The sequence below is a fragment of the Oncorhynchus mykiss genome, chromosome 3, assembly GCF_057628025.1.
Source record: "Oncorhynchus mykiss isolate SJ-2025 chromosome 3, ASM5762802v1, whole genome shotgun sequence".
Lineage (NCBI taxonomy): Eukaryota > Metazoa > Chordata > Actinopteri > Salmoniformes > Salmonidae > Oncorhynchus > Oncorhynchus mykiss.
This window is the reverse complement of record NC_143024.1, coordinates 38,095,751-38,119,707: the sequence shown is the minus strand read 5'-3', so window position 1 is coordinate 38,119,707 and position 23,957 is coordinate 38,095,751. Positions and strand designations below refer to the sequence as shown.

Genomic DNA, 23,957 nt, shown 5'->3' with positions numbered 1-23,957 from the left:
AGACTTAAACCAGTAGTATGGAGGACAGAGACAGGAGAAACAGAACACACAATCACACTGTAAATACACGAATTGCCCATTCAGTTAGGACTGGAAAAGACGAATAAATAACAGAACACAGTATAGTCATACTGCAAATCCATCCAAAGACTTTGTAGAGGCTAACCTGTTTAAATAGGTCTATAGTGAGCTTTAAGATTGTCTCACTTTGGTCTGAAATGCAGATGGCAGAACAGTCCGCCCCAATACATTGTGTTTCAGGTTGGTGTATGTCCCATTGTGGTGTATATGAGTGCACAGGTAGCGCAACTGAGGCAATTTCCATTTTGAAGTGGTCAATTTTCTTCTACTACTTCTATGAGTTGGTAGACAAACTGAAAGGGTGCATACTGCCACCTAGTTTTTACATCTCAAGTGTCCTCTGGAAACAAAGTTCACTCTCTGAGGTTGCCTTAAAGGTCAATTTCACTCAAAAACTATATATTTTTGGGACTGTATCAACAGTGGGTTAATGAATAAAATGCCCAAATTGTTTTTTGAGTGAAATGTCCCTTCAATCCTCTGACTGGAAAGATATCAGTGAGTCACAGATCAGCCCAACTCTTTCAGTGGGTGTGTTTCCTATGACGTTCTCTACAATAGATTACGAAACTTAACCATACAGACAGAGACAGGAAATTATCATTTTCAGCACAGCTTGTATTATCACTTTCGTCTCTTGCTGATAAAAGTCTAATCAGATAATTATTGTGGTTAAAAGGAAGATGGCAAAAGTTTTGATGACTTCAAATTCAAAGAGAGATTTGTGGAACATTCTAAGTATTGCCCTCATCACTGCAGGTAAGATTTTTGAAGCTCATTAAACTTTTACCACCTTTTAAATGTTTTGGCCAAATGGATTAAAGGTCCAATGCAGCTGTGTTTTTTAACCTCAATATTAAATCATTTCTGGGTAACAATTAAGTAACTGACTTTTTTTTCAATCAAAATGTTATATATTTTTTTCAAAAAGTAACTTCTTAGCAAAGAGCAATTTGTCAATAACTTTGCTAGGAGTGGACTGAATAGGAGGGGAGAACTGAAAACTAGCTGTTATTGGCAGAGGTTTGGATCTCTCTTTCTTATTGGTCTATTAACTAATTGACCGAATGGTGATGTCACCAGGCAGGCCAAAACTCCATCTGACCAAGACATTTTCAAGCAGCTCTTACACTAAAAGGGCATTATCATCATTTTCACAGTATTATTCCTACTTCATAGTGTGGAAATGTATATGAAACCATGTTTTTGACTGCACCTTTTAATGTTTTAAATAATTCGGACTCCTTAATTATTACTAAACCATTATAAGCACGTAGCCCCAAACTGTATATTAAGAATAAACTATGTTAAGTCTGTCACAAGTAAATATCATGGCTAGTTTCAGGTACAGTCACATCTGAAAATATTGGCACCCTTAATAAAGATCAGCAAAAAAAAGACTATCAAATGAATAATACAAATACTGAGCTATATACACTGAGTATACAAAACATTAAGAACATGACATATACTGACCAGGTGAAAGCTATGATCCCTGTTTGATGTCACTTGTTAACTCCACTTCAATCAGTGTACATTAAGGGGAGGAAACAGGTTAAAGAAGGATTTTTAAGCCTTGAGACAATTCAAACCAAATTTAAAATCAATTCAAATTTTATTTGTCACATGAAATGCTACCTTACAAGCCCTTAACCAACAATGCAGTTCAAGAAATAGAGGTAAGAAAATAAAAAATTAAATAAAGTAACACAATAAGATTACATAACAATAAAGAGGCTATATAAAAGGGGTACCGGTCCTGAGTCAATGCGCAAGGGTACAGGTTAGTCAAGGTAATTCATACATGTAGGTAGGGGTAAAGTGACTATGCATTGATAATAAACAGCGAGTAGCAGCAGTGTAAAAACAAGGGCGGGGGGGTTCATGTAAATAGTCTAGGTGGCCATTTGATTAATTGTTCGGCAGTCTTATGGCTTGGGAGTAGAAGCTGTTAAGGAGCCTTTTGGACCGCTTGGCTTAGAGAGAAGTCTAAGCCTTGGTGACTGGAGATTGACATTTTTGGCATTTTCCTCTAACACCGCCTAGTATATAGGTCCTGGAGGGCAGGAAGCTTGGTCCCAGTGATGTATTGGGCCGTACGCACTACCCTTTGTAGCGCCTTACGGTCGGATGCCAAGCATTTGCCATACCAGGCGGTGATGTAACCAGGATACTCTCGATGGTGCAGCTGTAGAACGTTTTTAAGATCTGGGGACCAAATCTTTTCAGTCTCCTGAAGGGGAAAAGGTGTTGTCGTGCCCTCTTCACTACTGTCTCGGGTGTGTTTGGACCATGATAGTTTGTTGGTGATGTGGACACCAAAGAACTTGAAACTCTCGACCCGCTCCACTATGGTGATGGTGTTGGAGTCGTGCTTAGCCGTGAGTGAACAGGGAGTACAGGAGGGGACTAAGCGTGGCAGATGTGTTGTTGCCCACCCTTACCACCTGGGGGCGGCCCGTAAGGAAGTTCAGGATCAAGTTGCAGAGGGAGGTGTTTAGTCCCAGGGTCCTTAACTTCGTGATGAGCTTTGGGTACTATGGTGTTGAACGCTGAGCTGTAGTCAATGAACAGCATTCTCACATACATGTTCCTTTTGTTCAGGTGGGAAAGGGCAGTGTGGAGTGCGATTGAGATTGTGTCATCTGTGAATCTGTTGGGGTGGTATGCGAATTGGAGTGGGTCTAGGGTTTCCTGGATGATGCCGTTGACGTGAGCCATGACCAGCCTTTCAAAGCACTTCATGGCTACCAACCTCAATCAGTAGATAGCAGCATACCACCATGCATCGCACTGCTGGCTTGCTTCTGAAGCTAAGCAGGGTTGGTCCCGGTAGGTCCCTGGATGGGAGACCAGATGTTGCTGCAAGTGGTGCTGGAGGGCCAGTAGGAGGCACCCTTTCCTCTGGTCTAAAAAAATATCCCAGGGCAGTGATTGGGGAGATTGCCCTGTGTAGGGGCCGTCTTTCAGATGGGACGTTAAATGGGTGTCCTAACTCTCTGTGGTCACTAAAGATCCAATGGCACTTTTCATAAGGGTAGGGGTGTTAACCCTGGTGTCCTGGCTTAAATTCTCAATCTGGCCCTCATATCATCATGGTCACCTAACAATCCCCAGTTTACAATTGGCTCATCTCCCATGTAACTATTCCCCAGGTTGTTGCTGTGAATGTGTTCTCAGTCAACTTACCTGGTAAAATACAAAAATGTAAAGAGTACTACGGGCAGTAGTGATTTAGGCAGGTTACCTTTGCATTCTTGTGCACAGGGACTATGGTGATCTGCTTGCAATATGTAGCTATTACAGACTGTCAGGGAGAGGTTGAGAATATCGGTGAAGACAGTTGGTCTGCGCATGCTTTGAGTACACGCCCTGGTAATCTGTCTTCCCCTTCAGTCTTGTGAATGTTGACCTGTTTTAAGGTCTTGCTCACATCGGCTACGGAAAATGTGATCACACAGTTGTCTGGAACAACTGGTGCTCTCATACATTGCTTGCCTCAAAGCGAACATAGAAGGCATTTAGCTCGTCTGGTAGGCTTGCGTCACTAGGCAGCTCGCGTCTGTGTTTCCCTTTGTAGTTCGTAATAATTTGCAACCCCTGCCACATCCAACGAGCGCCGGTGTAGTAGGATTCAATCTTAATCCTGTATCGAATATTTGTTTGTTTGATGGTTCGTCTGAGGGCATAGCGGGATTTCTTGTAGGCGTCTGGATTAGTGTCCCGCTCCTTGATAATCGGCAGCTCTAGCCTTTAGCTCAAATCGGATGTTGCCTGTAATCCATGGCTTCTGGTTGGAATATGTACGTACGGTCACTGTGGGGACGACGTCCTCAATGCACTTATTGATGAAGCCGGTGACTGAGGTGGTATGCTCCTCAATGCCATTGGATGAATCATGGAACATATTCCTGTCTGTACTAGCAAAACAGTCCGATAGGGTAGCATCCACGTCATCAATGGCATCTGTGCAACTCAATATTAGGAAGATGTTTCAAATGTTTGGTATACTCAGTGGATATAGTGGTCCTTTGCTCAGTTGGTAGAGCATGGCACTTATAACTCCAGCGTATTGTGTTTAATTCCCGGGAACACCCTTCCATAAAATGTATACACGCATGACTAAGTCGCTTTGTATAAAGCATCTGCTAAATAGCATAATTATTATATTGTATGCTAAAAAAATTCAATTGTTATTTTATAGTAATACAATTGCTCAGAGAAAGAGATTTTGTTTACCAAAATGTTATCTATATTAACATCAGACTTTAAAACATAATTGATCTCAGTTTAAAGTGAATTGGACAGCGTTTTAACTACTTTGCAAACTCTATACGAAGGAGATGTGTCACGCTGCATGATGCAAATGGTGGTCACATTAGATACTGACTGGTTTTCTGATCCATGGGAAAAAGGTATATGTGACCAACAAATGATTGTTGGTCACAAAATCTCAGAATATCTGCATTCCCAGTCATGTGAAATCCACAGATTAGGGCCTAATGAATGTATTGACTGATTTCTATGTAAAATCTTTGAAATTGTTGTATGTCACGTTTATATTTTTGTTCAGTATAATTCACCAATACATTTCTTGGTAGTCCAAAAATTATTGCTATCAGGTTGTAAATCACAACTGGCTTGGTACATTGTTTGCTGCCTCCAAATGTTCGGGATACACTGTTTCAGTTTCAATTACTCAAATCTTTTGAACAAAAACGGATGACTGCAATTAAGGCTGGGAATGTCAATATAATCAAACGAGTAAGGGTAATGAAGTCAGTCAAAAGGTGGCTAATAGGCTAGCGCACGTGTCAAACACAAGGCCCATGGGCTGAATAGGACACACAAACGAGTATGAGTGAGTTAACAGTTGAGTTAACAGTTGAGTTATCTACTTTATGAAATTACTGCCAGATGTGGTTACATTGGTAAATACACAGCGTGCAGAGGAGGGAAAGTTTACAGACACATGCCACAATCCTAGCTAGGCTACTTGTCATGTTCGTCGTAACGAGGAGACCAAGGCGCAGCGTGATGAGAATACATTCCTCTTTATTAAACGCCGAATACTTAAACTAACAAACCGACTGTGACGCTATAAACACTAGTGCTGACACAGGCAACTATACATAGACAATGTAAAACCAACATGGAAAATGGCAACCTAAATAGGATCCCCAATCAGAGACAATGAGAAACAGCTGTCTCTGATTGGGAACCAATTCAGGCCACCATAGACCTACATTTACCTAGACATACCAAAACCCCATAGATATACAAAAAACCCTAGACAGGGTCAAACACATACCACCCTAATCACACCCTAACCAAAATAATAAAGAAAACAAAGATAACTAAAATGTTGCAGTCTGGTTTCTTGGTTTTTAAAGCTTGATATTGAATACCTAAAAAACAAAACACCATGCAAAGTTGTATCATGTAGGCCTATTACAGCAACATTTGAGCAGTAACCTAGGCTGGCTACTAAACTACAATACATTGAGTGCACCAAACAGAAATGCTGCATTATAGCAAAACACTATACGCACAAATTATTTATTTAATTATTTGTTTATTTTTTCTATTGTTTTTATTACTTGTTAAAACTTGTTATGGCTGCAATCCCAATACCGGGATCGATATGACAACTACCAGTGAAAATAGAGGGCGCCAAATTCAAACCACAGAAATCTCATAATTACAATTCCTAAAGCATACATGTGTTTTATATCATTTTAAAGGTAATCTTGTTGTTAATTCCACCAAAGTGTCTGATTTCGAATAGGCCTTTCAGCAAAAGTACTACAAACGATTATGTTAGGTTTCCACCAAACCACAATAAGCACGGCCATTTTCCAGCAAAATATAGCATTCACAAAAAGCAGAAATAAAAATAAAATTAATCACTAACCTTGAATTATCTTCGTCAGATGACACTCATAGGACTTCATGTTACACAATACATGCATGTTTTGTTTGATAAAGTTCATATTTATATCAAAAAATCTGGAGTTTACATTGGTTTATTAGATTCACTAGTTCCAAAAACATCAAGTGATTTTGCATAGCCACATCGTTTCAACAGAAATACTCATCATAAATGTAGATGATAATACAAGTTATACACATGGAATTATAGATATACCTCTCCTTAATACAACTGCTGTGTCAGATTTCAAAAAAAGTTTACGGAAAAAGCAACACATGCAATAATCTGAGACGGCGCTCAGAACGGAAGAAAATTAGCCGCCATGTTGGAGTCAACAGAAACCAGAAAATACTTGATAAATGTTTCCTTTGATGAACTTCATCAGAATGCAGTCCTAGCAATCCCAGGTCCACAATAAATGCTTGATTTGTTCGAAAATGTCCGTTATTTATGTCCAATTAGCTACTTCGGTTAGCGCGTTTGGTAAACAATTCCAAAGTCACATAGCGCGTCCACAATAACGTGACGAAATGTCCAAAAGTTCCGTAACAGTCAGTAGAAACATGTCAAACGATGTTGAAAAGAATGTTGTTTACATATATCTTGAATGACGTTCCAAACTGAGAATTAGAATGACTTCAGATGACCGGTGGAACGCAGGTCCTTCCCCTGTGAACGCACATAGTGAATGCATGGTCAACTCGTGGTAGTGGGGACTATTTCTTGTGTCATTTGACCCCCCCTTCACAGTAGTCATCAGACAAAGTTCTATTGACTGTTGACATCTAGTGGAAGGCGTAGGAAGTGAAAACTCATCCATATCTCGCTGTAATTTCAATGAGAGCTTGGTTGAAAATCTGCCACCCCCAGAAAAAAACTAACAAGAAGTGGAATTTTTAGGGTTTTGCCTGCCATATGAGTTCTGTTATACTCACAGACATAATTCAAACAGTTTTAGAAACTTCAGAGTGTTTTCTATCCAATACTAATATTAATATTCAAATATTAGCAACTATGACTGTGGAGCAGGCCGTTGAATATGGGCACCTCTGTGCACCTTTCATCCAAGCTTCTCAATACTGCCCCTGCAGCCATAAGAAGTGAAATAAAATATTTTTCTCTGCGAAATTGTATTAGCATGACATAATATAATTTCCCATTTTTTTGGAGCATACAATAAATCTCAATATTTGTATGATTTATTTGATGCAGTCTTTTTTGCTCATCTTTATCAAGGCTTCCAATAATTTCAGACTCATCATAGAGCCTCCATATACACTTTCTTTCTCAGGAGCCTGGGCCCAGACAGTTACCCAGAAACCTGATGAGGTTGTGTATAAACTGGCTCAGAATGCCTCAATGGACTGCCAGTTCATCCACACTCCAGACCAGCAGGTGGCAAAGAATCCCATTCTCTACTGGCATAAAATTACAAATTTGACCCAAATGACAAGACTGTGGCCTGACCCAGAGTCACCGTACAAGGATCGTGTGGAGGTTCTGGACAGCGACCGCAACTCACCGAACAGATCTGTACTTCTGAAGAATGTCCAGTGGGAGGATAGCAGTGGAAAGTATGAGTGTAAACTGTCTTATAGGGCCGCCAAACAAGATAAGAGGACGAAAGGGAGCGGCGTTAAGCTGTTGATACATGGTAATGATACAATTTCTATGCTTTTGCCATGTTGTCCACTAATTGCCACTTTTCATTTCCTATACCAGACCATGTTATGATACAAATGTGTGTGTCTTTCTGTGTGTCTAAAACAGATTCGATGTTCTTTGGGCTTGACCCTGAGAATGAGACCCAACTCATGTGTGCTGTGAATGTTTCCCGGGATGATGGGTTTTTCTTATCCTTGCTACAAGACGGATCTAAAGTATTCCAAAAGACCATTGATCCTCTTCACCCCAGCATGTCACTGTATGTTACCCTGTCTGTGATCCTCCCCTTGGAGAAGGGAAAGAATTATGAGTGTCAAATCCACCTGGGCTCCACCATGATAATGAGCCAGCCCTTCAAACAGCCGCTTGAGACGCCAGGTAGTGTTTTCTCATTACGTACACAGACCTTACAGTTACACTGTGTCACATCTACTGAAGACTGCCAAGTCGACTTATATCCAGGTTTATCATACAGTATACAGCCATTTGGGTCGGTGCATAGCAATGAAATGTAGCTCTCTCTCCGTATCTGCAATACCACTAAATGACTGACGCCACCCCTATGTCTGTTCCTCTTGTGTTTTTCAGCAGTAGAGAAGGTGCTTCCTGAACCAGTTTTCCTGTTCGTGGCCATCCTCCTGGTCCCCATCACCGTGCTTCTGACTCTGCTCACAGCCCTTCTTGTTCTAAGTAGATAAGACAGGAGATAGTAAGACTGACAATGTCAGATATACAGTGCATTCAGAACGTTTTGTAATTGATTTCACCTTTATTTAACCAGGTAGGCTAGTTGAGAACAAGTTCTCATTTGCAACTGTGACCTGGCCAAGATAAAGAATAGCAATTTGACACAGTACAACAACAGAGTTACGCATGGAACAAACAAAACATACAGTAAATAATACAGTAGAAAAAAGAAAACAAAAGTCTATATACAGTGAGTGCAAATGAGGTAAGATAAGGGAGTTAAGGCAATAAATAGGCCATGGTGGCGAAGTAATTACAATATAGCAATTAAACACTGGAATGGTAGATGTGCAGAAGATGAATGTGCAAGTAGTGATACTGGGGTGCAAAGGAGCAAGATAAATAAATAAATACAGTATGGGGATGAGGTAGATAGATGGGCTGTTTACAGATGGGCTATGTACAGGTGCAGTGATCTATCTGTAAGCTGCTCTGACAGCTGGTGTTTAAAGCAAGTGAGGGAGATGTGAGTCTCTAGCCTCAGTGATTTTTGCAGTTCATTCCAGTCATTCGCAACAGAGAACTGGAAGGAAAGGTGACCAAAGGAGGAATTGGCTTTGGGGGTGACCAGTGAGATATACCTGCTTGAGCGGGTGCTACGAGTGGGTGCTGCTATGGTGACCAGTGAGCTGAGATAAGGTGGAGCGGATGGCACTGTGATGGACTGCATCCAATTTGTTGAGTAGGGTGTTGGAGGCTATTTTATAGATGACATCGCGAAGTCGAGGATCGGTAGGATGGTCAGTTTTATGAGGGTATGTTTGGCAGCATGAGTGAAGGATGCTTTGTTGCGATATAGGAAGCCAATTCTAGATTTAATTTTGGATTGGTGAAAGTGAAAAGGTTTTTTTGCAAATGTATAAAAATTTTAAAAACTGAATATTGCATTTACATAAGAATTCAGACCCTTTACTTAGTACTTTGTTGTGCACCTTTGGCAATGATTTGGCCGTGATTACAGCCTCAAGTCTTCTAGGGTATGAAGCTACACGCTTGGGGAGTTTCTCCCATTCTTCTCTGCAGACCCTCTCAAGCTCTGTCAGGTTGGATGGGGAGCGTCGCTGCTCAGCTATTTTCAGGTCTCTCCAGAGAAGTTCGTTTGGGTTCAAGTCCGGGCTCTGGCTGGGCAACTCAAGGACATTCAGAGACTTGTCCCGAAGCCAATCCTGCATTATCTTGGTTGTGTGCTTAGGGTCATTGTCCTGTTGGAAGGTGAACCTTCGACCCAGTCTGAGGTCCTGAGCAATCTGGAGCAGGTTTTCATCAAGGATCTCTCTGTACTTTGTTCCATTCATCTTTCCCTTGATCCTGACTAGTCTCCCAGTCCCTGCCGCTGGAAAACTTCCCCACAGAATGATGCTGCCACCACCATGCTTCACCTTAGGTATGGTGCCAGGTTTCCTCCAGACATGACGCTTGGCATTCAGGCCAAAGAGTTCAATCTTGGTTTCATCAGACCAGAGAATCTTGTTTCTCATGGTCTGAGAGTCCTTTAGATGCCTTTTGGCAAACTCCAAGCGGGCTGTCATGTGTCTTTTACTGAGAAGTGGCTTTTGTCTTGCCACTCTACCATAAAGGCCTGATTGGTGGAGAGCTGCAGAGATTCTTCCTTCTGGAAGTTCTCCCATCTCCACAGAGGAACTCTGGAACTCTGACAGAGTGACCATCAGGTTCTTGGTCACATCCCTGACCAAGGCCCTTCTCCCCGGATTGCTCGGTTTGGCTGGGTGGCCAGCTCTAGGAGAAGTCTTGGTGGGTCCAAACTTCTTCAATTTAAGAATGATGGAGGCCACTGTGTTCTTGGGGACCTTCAATGCTGCAGACATGTTTTGGTACCCTTCCCCAGATCTGTGGCTCGAAACAGTCCTGTCTTGGAGCTCTACGGACAATTCTTTTGACCTCATGGCTTGGTTTTTGCTCTGACATGCACCATCAACTGTGGGACTTTATATGGACAGATGTGTGCCTTTCCAAATCATGTCCAATCAATTGAATTTACCACAGGTGGAGTCCAATCAAGTTGTAGAAACATCTCAAGGATGATCAATGGAAACAGGATGCACCTGAGCTCAATTTCGAGTCTCATAGAAAAGGCTCTGAATACTTATATACATTTTTAAATACATTTGCAAAAAAAACGTTTGTTCACTGTCATTATGGGGTATTGTGTGTAGACTGATGAGTACATTTATTTTGTAAATCCATTTTAGAATAAGGCTGTGACGTAACAAAATGTGGAAAATATCAAGGAGTCTGAATACTTTCCGAATGCACTGGAGTTGCTTACCAAGACAATATTAAATGTTTCTGAGTAGCCTAGTTAAAGTTTTGACTTAAATGGACATGAAAATCTATGGCAAGACTTGAAAATGACTGGCTAGCAATGATCAACACCCAACTTGATAGATCTTTAAGAATTAAAAAAATAAAAATGTGCAAATATTGTACAATCCAGGTGTGCAAAGCTCTTAAAGATTTACCCAATTAGACTCACAGCTGTAATCACTACCAAAGGTTATTCTAACATTTATTGACACATGGGTTGAATAGCTATGTAATCAAGATATTTGTATTTTATTTTTCATAACATTTAACATTTGTTAAATGTTAGACAGAATTAGGATTACAGATCATACAGTCTCATTAAAAGTTAGAATGCAGCATGTGTGTATTGGATAACTATTTGATCTGCTGTATGTTGGAGGCAGCTACATCATCATCTTGACACTGGCAGCCAGTGGGAACAAGCTATGAGCTTGCTATATGTTATATACTGACAACACTGACACTCAATATATTTAGTTCAATTCTCAGCCATATTCACAATTTCATTCAATGTTTTAAATTTGTATATTTTACTGTTAGCTTATGACATACAATTGAAGTCGGAAGTTTACATGCACCTTAGCCAAATACATTTAAACTCAGTTTTTCACAATTACTGACATTTAATCCTAGTAAAAGGGCAGAAATGTGACTAACTAAACTGTTGGAAAGGTGGCATCCTATGACGGTGTCAAGTTGAAAGTCACTAAGCTCTTCAGTAAGGCCATTCTTCTGCCAATGTTTGTCTATGTAGATTGCATGGCTGTGTACTCGATTTTAAACACCTGTTAACAGGTGTGGCCTAAATAGCCAAATCGACTAATTTGAAGTGTTGTCCACATACTTTTGTATATATAGTGTATGTTTCTCTTATGTCAAGTCTGTCAACAGCTAAAACTGTTTTTAAAAGTGCTATGTACCAAATCTAACACACAAACGTTGTTTAAGGGATTTTATACATATTGGAGGACTGTCAACAACACAGATTCCTCTACCCCTTCCAACTCCCTCAAACTTTCAGTAGTAGATATCATGCATGTTGAAGTTCAGAATTTTTTTATTGCAGTTTGACACATTCAACGAAACAATTTCCATCTGCAACAACCAAATGACTCAGAAGTCTCATAACCTATAACACCACCTCTCAGGTTTCCAAATAATGTGTTGGCTTTTTTCCACAGCAAGTTATAGTGTAACGTGTCACTTAGGTGTTTTGATGAACTACACTTGTGTGATTTGTAAGAAAGACAATGTATGTTTATTGTCATGTGCTACACTTGACAGGATTTCAATTGTTGTCCAACTCCTTTTTTTTAAAAGATAAATGTTACATTTTTCAAACCCAAATGAACAATACAATAGACAGACACACACAAACATCGATGACATCACACGTGCTCAGACCGACGTGTTCTCACGGCTTCAATTTCCAGTGCTTGTAAGACTCTATACCAGTGGTCACCAACTGGTCGATCGCGATCAACTGGTCAATCTCCAAGGCATTCCTAATCGATTGCCAAACATTTCTGTAAAAAACCCAACTATAAAGCCTTGTTTCTATTTTGTTTTATTCGTCTCGGTCTGTGAAGGTACAAACTCTGCCTTCCCAGCGGGCCCAGAGAGCAAATAAAGTGCCCAATAGGCCTACCACTGGCCAATCGGATGGCTCAAATTACTGTGTCGGCAGTAACGTAGCAGGCATAAAAGAAAGCTACAGCAAAGTTGATACTGTGAGATTTCAAAATGTTTAAAACCATGACTATATCAGAAAGCCTGCCATATCAGTTCTGTTATACTCACATTATTTTAACAGTTTTGGAAACTTTAGAGTGCTTTCTATCCAAATCTACTACATCTATTATATGCATATCCTAGCTTCTGGGCCTGAGTAACAGGCAGTTTACTTTGGGAACGCTTCTCATCCAGACGTCAAAATACTGCCCCCAAGCCATAAGAATAAATGTTTTTCAACAGAATCCACGGAATGAATACACCCCTGATCATGCATAAACAGAGTTCACTATCATAACAGCCACGTGGTATTCCTTCTATTCCCTTCGCTTGTGGACTTCAATGCACAACAAATCAGCTGTATGTGACCAGGTGAGAGAACCTGTCCAAGCCAAACCTCTACAAACAGCCTGCATCGTTGTCACCATATTAGCTAAAGTAATGTCATAGGCAGCATAGCTAATATAACTAATGTGTTAATAAACCCGCTAGAATCATGCAGTAAAGTTACAGTGTATAGTCAGTAAGCAGTTACACTTGGAAGAGTTTCAGTGTTGTGTTGGAAAGTCATAGCATTACCTCTGTTTGAGCAGGGTGTTTCAGTAGGCTAAACTAGCTAGCTGCATTTGCTAGCTAACTAAGTGAAACTAAGTGAATTTTTGACATTTTTTGGAAAAAAATACATTTTTTCAAAACTGTTCCAACTATTGTCTTTCTCTTTGAGTCAACTACTCACCACATTTTATACATTGCAGTGCTAGCTAGCTGCAGCTTGTGCTTTCAATACTATATTCATTCTCTGATCCTTTGATTGGGTGGACAGCATGTCAGTTCATGCTGCAAAAGCTCTGATAGGCTGAAGGACATCCTCCGGAAGTTGTCATAATTACTGTGTAAGTCTATGGAAGGGGGTGAGAACCATGAGCTTCCTAGATTTTGTATTGAAGTCAATGTTCCAAGAGGAGGATGGAAGCTAGCTGACCTCTGGCTACACCATGGTGCTACCCTACAGAGTTCTGTTGAGGCTACTGTAGACCTTCTTTGCAAAATAGTGAGTTTTAATCACTTATTTGATGACGTGATTATATTTAGTATAGTTTTATCTAAAAAGGTTAACTTACAATTGTTATGAAATTCACTGAGGAAGGTCCTCTCCTTCCTCCTCTGAGAAGCCTCCACTGTTCCACTCAGCTCTACAACAAGCAGTGCAGCTGTAATGAATGAGTAGGAAAGTGTATCTATAGGCTTGCGTTGTTGTTGTTATTATTAGTGGCTTGGGTCATTTCTAAATGTTTCACTTTCTCAGTTCATAAGAGTAACAACATGAATTTGTGCATGAGGAAGAAATAATGCGGTGCGACTCGATTTTCCCAATCAGCTGGAAGATGGTGTCCCATTTTGTCAATGGAGTAAAGGGAGAGAAGAGATGTTGAGAGGCAAACCCTCATTCTCTTCTCTTCCGTCCTCTGAGACTGACCATCAGATGCAAGCACCATCAGCCCAGTAAAATAAAAATACAAAGAAATGATTTAAATGTATGCTCACTCAGCTGTGCCTCACAAGTAATACAACAACGGAACTATTACCGGTGTGATCATCATATAGCCTACCTCAAATAAAAAATGTCATGAACAACAATGCATTGGCAAGGCCAATATATGATGATAATGTATTGGGCCTATAGCTTACTGAACAAAACCTCATTGCTATGGTACTGTTTTTTATTGGTCAATGTTGCATAGGCTTACGAATTGCAGTGTTCTGTTTCTCTATGTAGCCCATATTTTTTCAATATTTAAATAATAATGTGTTTTATTCATTCACTGTCTTAACGATGGCGGCTCATTTGATTTCCAATTTTTAAGCAAATGTTTATTCAAAATGATTGACGAAAAAAGTACAGTCCAACCCATTGGGTATCTCACCGAGCACTCTCATATGCCATGTCTTGAAATATGCCTATAGACGTATTAAAAGTACATTCATATTGTAAACCTTCTGACAGCGAACCTTCTAATTCCGCCCAAAACTTTTGGACTTTATAGCACTCCCACAAGCCGTGAATCATTGAGTCACTGTTAGTTTTACACTTAAGACATGACTCTGCCATTGTGCTATCGAATTTGTGATGTTTCTCTTCTCACGTACATTAGTTTATACTGGAATAAGCATTCATTTTAATTTACTGTAATTTAATGCTAGTTATGTTCCAACACTGCCTTCATCTTGTGCCAATATCAGTTATTTTTAGGTCTTGGTTCTAATATTTTATATTTTTTTCTAAGAGATTGTCAGTTATATAGGCTTTCTGCAAGGTTTTGTATATCTTACCTATTATATGAGTATCCTTTTCCGACTCAAATAAAATTCCCTCAACATTGTTCTCGAAATATCATTATATAAGACTTTTAAATTGCATGTATTTGAAAATATCTACATTGGACAGTCCAAAATTGCTTTTTAATTCTGTCTTGGAAATCATTATATTCCATATTACAAATGTACAGTTTCTATGCCTTTAATTTTCCACGTGTGCCAATTTATTGGTGAATTCTGAAAAGCTATCCAAAGAGTGTTACATAGAGGTGTGTTATTGGTTCTTGTAGAATACGCTTCATTTTCTTTCATATTAATATAGTGTTCGTAGCTATGAAGTTGTTCATGTTCTTAGATTCATCCTTTGAAAACAGACACGTGAAAGGATTCTGGGGATGAACACGGGCATCTTCAATATGTACCCATTGTTCCTCTTTAGTGTATTTAACTATGTCACAAGTAAAGGCGAGTTGATACAACTCTAAGGCTAAAACAACCCTCAGACTTAAGGACATGTAAAACTTTCCTATTTATTCTATGAGTTGTATTTGCCTATAATAAGTCTGTAATTGCCAAGTATACTTTTTTAAAGAGTGTCTTCGGTGGGGTAATTGGTATTACCAAAAACAAATATAAAAACTTTGGTAGCCATGTCATTCTAAATAGGTTTATTCTACCTGTAAGATTTATGGGTAGATTGCTCCATTTTAATTTTTATCTGCTTTCATATTGTTGAGTAATGGGATAAAGTTACCTTTTTAAATATTTGTTGTTGCTCTTTAAGCATCCTAAGTGTTTATTATGTTTTTGTGGTCTACTTAAAGGATTGCTGTAGAGTAGGAGTCCTGTCTAATGCTTTCTGTAAGAGGTTCAAATGCCAGTGCAAACAGGAGAGGGGAGAGAGGACATCCCAGTCTCATTCCCCTTTCTAAAGACATTTCATCAGATTTATTATTTTCGTATATTTCTGCTTTAGGATATTTATATCACATTTTTATTAAATGTAGTATTTCAGCTGGAAAGTTCAAGGCTTCCAAAGTTTGAATAGAAAAAGCCAACTTTGTCAAATCACTTGCACAACAACTCATATGCCAAAGTTAAATTGAAAGGGATGAATTATTCACAGACAAAAAAAACAACTGTTTTCATTCTATTAAAAAACAGGTGGTGTGTTTCGTATAAAGTTCTCTAGATTACGTAGCTTAACCATACAATAGATACAGGACATTATACCTATAGACTCATCAAATTATCCAGAGACCTCATCCTGAGACCTGATGAGATTGTAAAACTGGCTCAGAATACAACATTGGACTGTTACTTCATTCACATTCCAGACTAGCAGGTAGCAACGAGTCCCATTCTCTATTGGAATAAAATAACAAGTTTGACCCAAATGACAAGACTGTGGCCTGACCCAGAGTCACTATACAAGGATCGTGTGGATGTTCTGGACAGTGACCGCAACTCACCAAACAGATCTGTACTTCTGAAGAATGTCCAGTGGGAGGATAGCCGTGGAAAGTATGAGTGTAAACTGTCTTATAGGGCCGCCAAACAAGATAAGAGGACGAAAGGGAGCGGTGTTAAGCTGTTGATACATGGTAATGATACAATTTCTATGCTTTTGTCATGTTGTCCACTAATTGCCATTTTTAAATTCATATACCAGACCATGTTATGATACAAATGTGTGTTTGTGTGTGTGTGTGCGTGTCATTCTGTATGTCTAATCCAAATTCCATGAGAATAAGACCCAAATCATGTGTGCTGTGAATGTTTCCTGGGATTATCGGTTTGTCTTATCCTTGCTACAAGACGGACACACCATTCATCCTCTTCACCCCAACATGCTGTTACCCTGTTTGTGATCATTATGAGTGTCAAATCCACCTGGGCTCCACCATGATAATGAGCCAGCCCTTCGAACAGCCGCTTGAGACGCCAGGTAGTGTTTAGTCATTACGTACACAGACCATACAGTTACAGTGTGTCACTTCTACTGGGGACATCTAGTCCTATGCAGGTCAGACGGTAAGACTGACGGCTCCATTGGCTCATTATACAACACATTGAAAGCCATTCATGAAAGCGGTGGATGTTATTATCTGTATTATTTTTTATTTGATCAAATCAAGTTTTTCACCACATTCGTGTGAGGATAGATTTTTGTTATAAAATTAACTTCACTGCGTGACGAGGGGAATTCTAACTCTTTTGCTTCCTCACTGTGGTTTTCACATCCATGTTTCAGTATCTTGTTTCTTATGCTCAAACGGGGGAAAAAACGTGGAAGTTCTAAAAGTGGACATTTGTGCTCCTACAGTTGAAGTCGGAAGTTTACATACACTTAGGTTGGAGTCATTAAAACTTGTTTTTCAACCACTCCACAAATTCCTTGTTAACAAACTATAGTTTTGGCAAGTCGGACAGGACATTTACTTTGTGCATGCCACAAGTAATTTTTCCAACAATTGTTTACAGATTATTTCACTCATTGTATCACAATTCCAGTGTGTCAGACGTTTACATACACTAATAGAAAGAGGAGGAAGGGAAGCACTACTAAGGTCCATTTGCTGTCATCTTGTGGACATTTTGCTCAATTGCCCTCAGCTATGTTTAGACGGTTGTTGTTCATGCTTTGCTGGGTTCTAGTGTACCATGGAATACATTGCTTTCTTATTCTTGACACTTCTCCCAGTCATATTTAAGGTTAGAACTACCTTTCTAAGTGTTCTGATACTTCTAGCTTGGAGTTGTATTTTTATGATAACATAGCTACAATAGTACATAAGTATAAACACCATGGGACCAGAGGACATTTCTCCAAAAAGTACGATCTTGGTCCCCATGTGCAGTTGCAAACCGTAGTCTGTCTTTTTTATGGTGGTTTTGGAGCAGTGGCTTCTTCCTTGCTGAGTGGCCTTTCAGGTTATGTCGATACAGGACTCATTTTACTATGGATATAGATACTTTTGTACCTGTTTCCTCCAGCATCTTCACAAGGTCCTTTGTTGTTGTTCTGGGATTGATTTCCACTTTTCGCACCAAAGTACATTCATCTCTAGGAGATAGAACGCGTCTCCTTCCTGAGCGGTATGACGGCTGCGTGCTCCCATGGTGGTTATACTTGCGTACTATTGTTTGTATAGATGAACATGGTACCTTCAGGCGTTTGGAAATTGCTCCCAAGGATGAACCAGACTTGTGGAGTTCTACACAAAAACATTCAGAGGCTGATTTCATTAGATTTTCCCATGATGTCAAGCAAAGAGGCACTGAGTTTGAAGGTAGACCTTGAAATACATCCACAGGTACACCTCCAATTGACTCAAATTATATCAATTAGCCTATCAGAAGCTTCTAAAGCCATGACATCGTTTTCTGGAATTTTCCAAGCTGTTTAAAGGCACAGTCAACTTAGTTTATGTAAACTGGAATTGTGATACAGTGAATTATAAGTGAAATAATCTGTCTGTAAACAATTGTTGGAAAAATTCCTTGTGTCATGCACAAAGTTGATGTCCTAACCGACTTGCCAAAACGATAGTTTGCTCACAAGAAATTTGTGGAGTGGTTGAAAAATGAGTTTTAATTACTCCAACCTAAGTGTATGTAAACTTCCGACTTCAACTGTATGTGTCTTTAATATGGTCATCGATTTGACAGTAAGTTATTAAATGCAGCTCAGTTTCTACCTCATTTTGTGGGCAGTATGCACATAGCCTGTGTCTCCTCTTGAGAGCCAGGTCTGCCTACAGCGGCCGTTCTCCATAGCAAGGCTACGCTCACTGAGTCACAAAGTCAATTCTTTCCTTAAGTTTGGGTCAGTCATGGTGGTCAGGTATTCTACCACTGTGTCCTCTCTGTTTAGGGTCAAAAAGCATTCTAGTTTGCTACGTTTTTTTGTTAATGTGTCAAGTAATAATCTTTGTTTTCTCACGATTTGGTTGTGTCTAATTGTGTTGCTGTCCTTAAGGTCTGTTTATGAACAGAGCCCCGGGACCAGCTTGCTTGGGGGACTCTTCTCCAGGGTCATCTCTCTGTAGGTGATGGCTTTGTTATGAAGGTTTGGGAATCGCTTCCTTTTAGGTGGTTGTAGTGGCCTAATTCTGCTCTGCATGCATTATTTAGTGTTGTACATTGTACACAGAGGAAATTGTTACAGAATTCTGCAGGCAGAGTCTAAATTTGATGTTTGTCCGATTTTGTGAATTATTGGTTGGTGAGTGGGCCCCAGACCTCACAACCATAAAGGGCAATGGGTTCTATAACTGATTCAAGCATTTTTAACCAGACACCATAATTGATATGTTGAATTTTATGTTCCTTTTGATTGCATAGAAGGCCCTTCTTGCCTCATCTCTCAGCACGTTCACAGCTTTGTGGAAGTTACCTGTGGCGCAGATGTTTAGGCCGAGGTATGTATCGTTTTTTGTGTGCTCTAGGGCAGTAGTTCCCAAACTTCTTATAGTCCCTTACCCCTTCAAAACATTCATCCTCCAGCTCCGTACCCCCTCTAGCACCAGGGCGGCAGCGCACTGAAAAGTAGTTTGTTGCCATCATTGTAAGCCTGCCACACACACACTATACAGTATATTTATTCAACACAACAATGAGGTGAGCTTTTGTCACAACCCGGCTCGTGGGAAGTGACAGAGAGCTCTTATAGGACCAGGGCACAAATAATAACAATCAATAATCTTGCTCTTTATTGCGCCATCTTACATATAAAACGTATGTGTTCATCAACATTGTGAATAACTCACCACAGGATAATGGGTAGGGTGTGCTTGAAAGGATGTACATAACTCTGCAATGTTGGGTTGTATTGGAGAGAGTCTGTCTTAAATCATTTTCCACACACAGTCTGTGCCTGTATTTAGTTTTCATGCTAGTGAGGGCCGAGAATTCACTCTCACATAGGCACGTGGTTGCAAAGGGCATCAGTGTCAATTTTCCAAGGCAAAAAACTCTGAGCGCAGCCCTATCCAGAAATCTGTCAGTGGCTTCTGATTAAATTCAATTTTCACAGAACTGCTTGTTGCAATTTCAATGAGGCTCTCTTCAGACAGTGTAGAAGTGTGGGCTCAATAGCATCTCATTAGTGTGCAAGATCTTGAGAATAAGCTGTACATGTGTTGGAAGAGTGCACTGCACATGTGATGGAAGAATGCACTGTGCATGCAGAGGGTTGCAATTCCATTGAATTGGGGATATTTTAACCAAAATATGCCACAATACCTATAATTGCCTCATGTGTATCCCACATAAAAGGTTCACTGTTATAAGCAAACTTTTTTGATTAATTTAAGCAAAATTCCCAGAATTCCAGGGCCTAACTTTCCATGGAAAATTTCCGACCCTTTGCAACCCTAGTCGCTGCCCATATTATTGCATAATGCAGAAAATACACCAGAGTTCAGGGGCCTTGCTTAAACAAAGTTAACCACTTTCACTGTAGTGTCCAAAATGTATTTCAAGCTGTCAGGCATTCCCTTGGTAACAAGAGACTCTCGGTGGATGCTGCTACTTGCACGCGCTTTACCACTCCACTATGTCTCCCTGTCATGGCTTTTGCGCCATCAGTACAGATATCAACACATCTTGACCACCAAAGTTCATTTGATGTCACAAAGCTGTCCAGTACTTTAAAAATGGTTTCTCATGTTTTCTCGTTTCCAGTGGTTTGCTGTAACGCATGTAATTCACTGGCTTGTATGCAGTAATTGTTTCAAAACATCTCCTGACATGTCACTGATGCGTCGTGAAACAGTGTTGTTTGATGAAAGAATTGTCTGTATAGTTTGTTTGGCCTTTTCCCCCAGAATTGTCCCAGCCATATCCACAGCAGTAGGAAGAAAGTCCTCCACAATAGTATAGGGCTTGCCTGTCCTAGCCACTCGGTAGCTCACCATATAAGACGCTTCTAGCCCCTTCTTATTAATGGTATCTGTTGCTTTTATACATGTCTTACTCCTCGAAAGTCATCTTTATTCTTACTCAAAAAACTCCCGTGGTTTATTTTTCTAATTGTCATGTTTCGTTTCTAAATGTCTTCTCAAGAGTGAAGGTTTCCTATGAGAGAGTAACGGTTAATGTGATTGGATGTTAATTATTTGACTAGCCTGTGTTGTTATTTCGCTGAACACTAGATGGTCACATTTTTTGGGGGGCAGTGAAACGAGGCTGCTCAGGCGAGAAAAAACCTCACCCACATATATAGCACCGTTGGAAAATATAAATGTACTGTTTGAAAATGTGAAGAAAAATATAATTATATGAATCACATTTTTATTTGGCGTACCCAAATATTTGGCATTTCCCATCCTTCTTGTTCCTCACTAGGTCCTGTATCTCATTTAAAACCTTCCTTTCCATTTCCATTGTTGTCTTCCCTCTTTCAATGGCTTCCAATTATTTCCTCATTGTTTCAATCTCGATTTTGTCATTATCTCTCTCCATCATTTCTTTGTTCTTTCTCATTTCCCTCTGTTGCCTCCCATTTAATATTCTCTTTGTCTATCTCAGCCGCCTCTTTTATTATCTCAGCCCTCTCTTTGTCTATCTCAGCGCTCTCTTACTATCTCAGCCCTCTCTTTTTATATCTCAGCCCTCTCTTTTTATCTCTCAGCCCTCTCTTTATATACCTCAGCCCTCTCTTTATATATCTCAGCCCTCTCTTTTTATATCTCAGCCCTCTCTTTATATATCTCAGCCCTCTCTTTTTATATCTCAGCCCTCTCCTTTTCTCTCAGCCCTCTCTTTATATACCTCAGCCCTCTCTTTATATATCTCAGCCCTCTCTTTTTCTCTCAGCCCTCTCTTTTTATACCTCAGCCCTCTCTTTATATATCTCAGCCCTCTCTTTTTTCTCTCAGCCCTCTATTTTTATATCTCAGCCCTTTCCCTTTCTAACAGCCCTCTCTTGATATACCTCAGCCCTCTCTTGATATACCTCAGCCCTCTCTTTTTATATCTCAGCCCTCTCTTTTTATATCTCAGCCCTCTCTTTATATATCTCAGCCCTCTCTTTTTATATCTCAGCCCTCTCTTTTTCTCTCAGCCCTCTCTTTTTATACCTCAGCCCTCTCTTTATATATCTCAGCCCTCTCTTTTTCTATATAGGCTTTCTTTTTTCCTATCTCAGACTACTTTTTTCTTCAACTGTTCCTCATTATCCTCCAACCACCATTGGAAATTATAGGCAATTAAAAAGACACCCCCAATAAAGGAGTGGTTCTGCAGGTGGGACCACAGACCACTTCTCAGTTCCTATGCTTCCTGGCTGATGTTTTGGTCACTTTTGAATGCTGGCGGTGCTTTCACTCTAGTGGTAGCATGAGACGGAGTCTACAACCCACACAACTGGCTCAGGTAGTGCAACTCATTCTAGGATGGCACATCAATGCGAGATGTGGCAAGAAGGTTTGCTGTGTCTGTCAGCGTAGTGTCCAGAGCATGGAGGCGCTACCAGGAGACAGGCCAGTACATCAGGAGACGTGGAGGAGGCCGTAGGAGGGCAACAACCCAGCAGCAGGACCGCTACCTCCGCTTTTGTGCAAGGAGGAGAAGGAGGAGCACTGCCAGAGTCCTGCAAAATGACCTCCAGCAGGCCACAAATGTGCATGTGTCTGCTCAAACGGTCAGAAACAGACTCCATGAGGGGGGTATGAGGGCCCGACGTCCACAGGTGGGGGTTGTGCTTACAGCCCAACACCTTGCAGGACGTTTGGCATTTGCCAGAGAACACCAAGATTGGCAAATTCGCCACAGGCGCCCTGTGCTCTTCACAGATGAAAGCAGGTTCACACTGAGCACATGTGACAGACGTGACAGTCTGGAGACGCCGTGGAGAACGTTCTGCTGCCTGCAACATCCTCCAGCATGACCGGTTTGGAGGTGGGTCAGTCATGGTGTGGGGTGGCATTTCTTTGGGGGGCCGCACAGCCCTCCCTGTGTTCGCCAGAGGTAGCCTGACTGCCATTAGGTACCGAGATGAGATCCTCAGACCCCTTGTGAGACCATATGCTGGTGTGGTTGGCCCTGGGTTCCTTCTAATGCAAGACAATGCTAGACCTCATGTGGCTGGAGTGTGTCAGCAGTTCCTGCAAGAGGAAGGCATTGATGCTATGGACTGGCCCGCCCGTTCCCACATCTGGGACATCATGTCTCGTTCCATCCACCAATGCCACGTTGCACCACAGACTGTCCAGGAGTTGGCAGATGCTTTAGTCCAGGTCTGGGAGGAGATCCCTCAGGAGACCATCCGCCACCTCATCAGGAGCACGCCCAAGCGTTGTAGGGAGGTCATACAGGCACGTGGAGGCCACACACACTACTGAGCCTCATTTTGACTTGTTTAAGGACATTACATCAAAGTTGGATCAGCCTGTAGTGTGGTTTTCCACTTTAATTTTGAGTGTGACTCCAAATCCAGACCTCCATGGGTTGATACATTTTATTTCCATTGATAATTTTTGTGTGATTTTGTTGTCAGCACATTCAACTATGTAAAGAAAAAAGTATTTAATAAGAATATTTCATTAATTTAGATCTAGGATGTGTTATTTTAGTGTTCCCTTTATTTTTTTGAGCAGTGTATAATGACCCCCTTACCAACAGGCCCACTTTTACCACATTCTTGCCTGCATACAACTTTTACACCTCTCTGTACATGCCGGGACAAGTGGTAGTAGTGGTGTGCAGATGTGGGTGGGGGTTTATTTGAATAAATCCATTATTAATTTGTTTAGGCATGTCCTAAGAAGCGTTAATCGACTAATAAAATGCATTTTCAAAAGAAGAGAATAGCATATTTTGAGTTTAATTAGGCTTATGTTACAGGTGCTGCCATGCGCCATCTACATGAAATCAATAGTTTGTTATTTTCTTAATTAAACAGACAAGACACACCTACCCGATCACATTCAACACACATATTCACTGAGTGTATAAAACATTTCCATGCATTTTTCATGACATAGACTGACCAGGTGAATCCAGGTGAAAGCTATAATCCCTTCAGGATCAGACCCTTTTATTCAATTTTTGCATAAAATGACATACCCAAATATAACTGCCTGTAGCTCAGGACCTGATGCAAGTAAATGCATATTCTTGCTACCATTTGAAAGGAAACACTTTGAAGTTTGTG

The 23,957-nt window shown here is 40.5% G+C and overlaps 1 protein-coding gene and 1 pseudogene across 1 annotated transcript; both read left to right on the top strand.

Annotated features, from left to right (window-relative positions):
• The first annotated feature begins 654 nt into the window (after positions 1 to 654).
• Positions 655 to 13,185, top strand: LOC110505184 (uncharacterized). Its single transcript, XM_021584224.3, has 4 exons — positions 655 to 840; positions 7,305 to 7,667; positions 7,784 to 8,056; positions 8,267 to 13,185. The coding sequence occupies exons 1-4, from the start codon at positions 765 to 767 to the stop codon at positions 8,374 to 8,376; spliced, it is 822 nt and encodes a 273-aa protein (XP_021439899.3). The 5' UTR covers positions 655 to 764; the 3' UTR covers positions 8,377 to 13,185.
• On the top strand, positions 12,133 to 16,756 carry LOC149984531 (uncharacterized; annotated as a pseudogene).
• Positions 16,757 to 23,957: the final 7,201 nt, after the last annotated feature.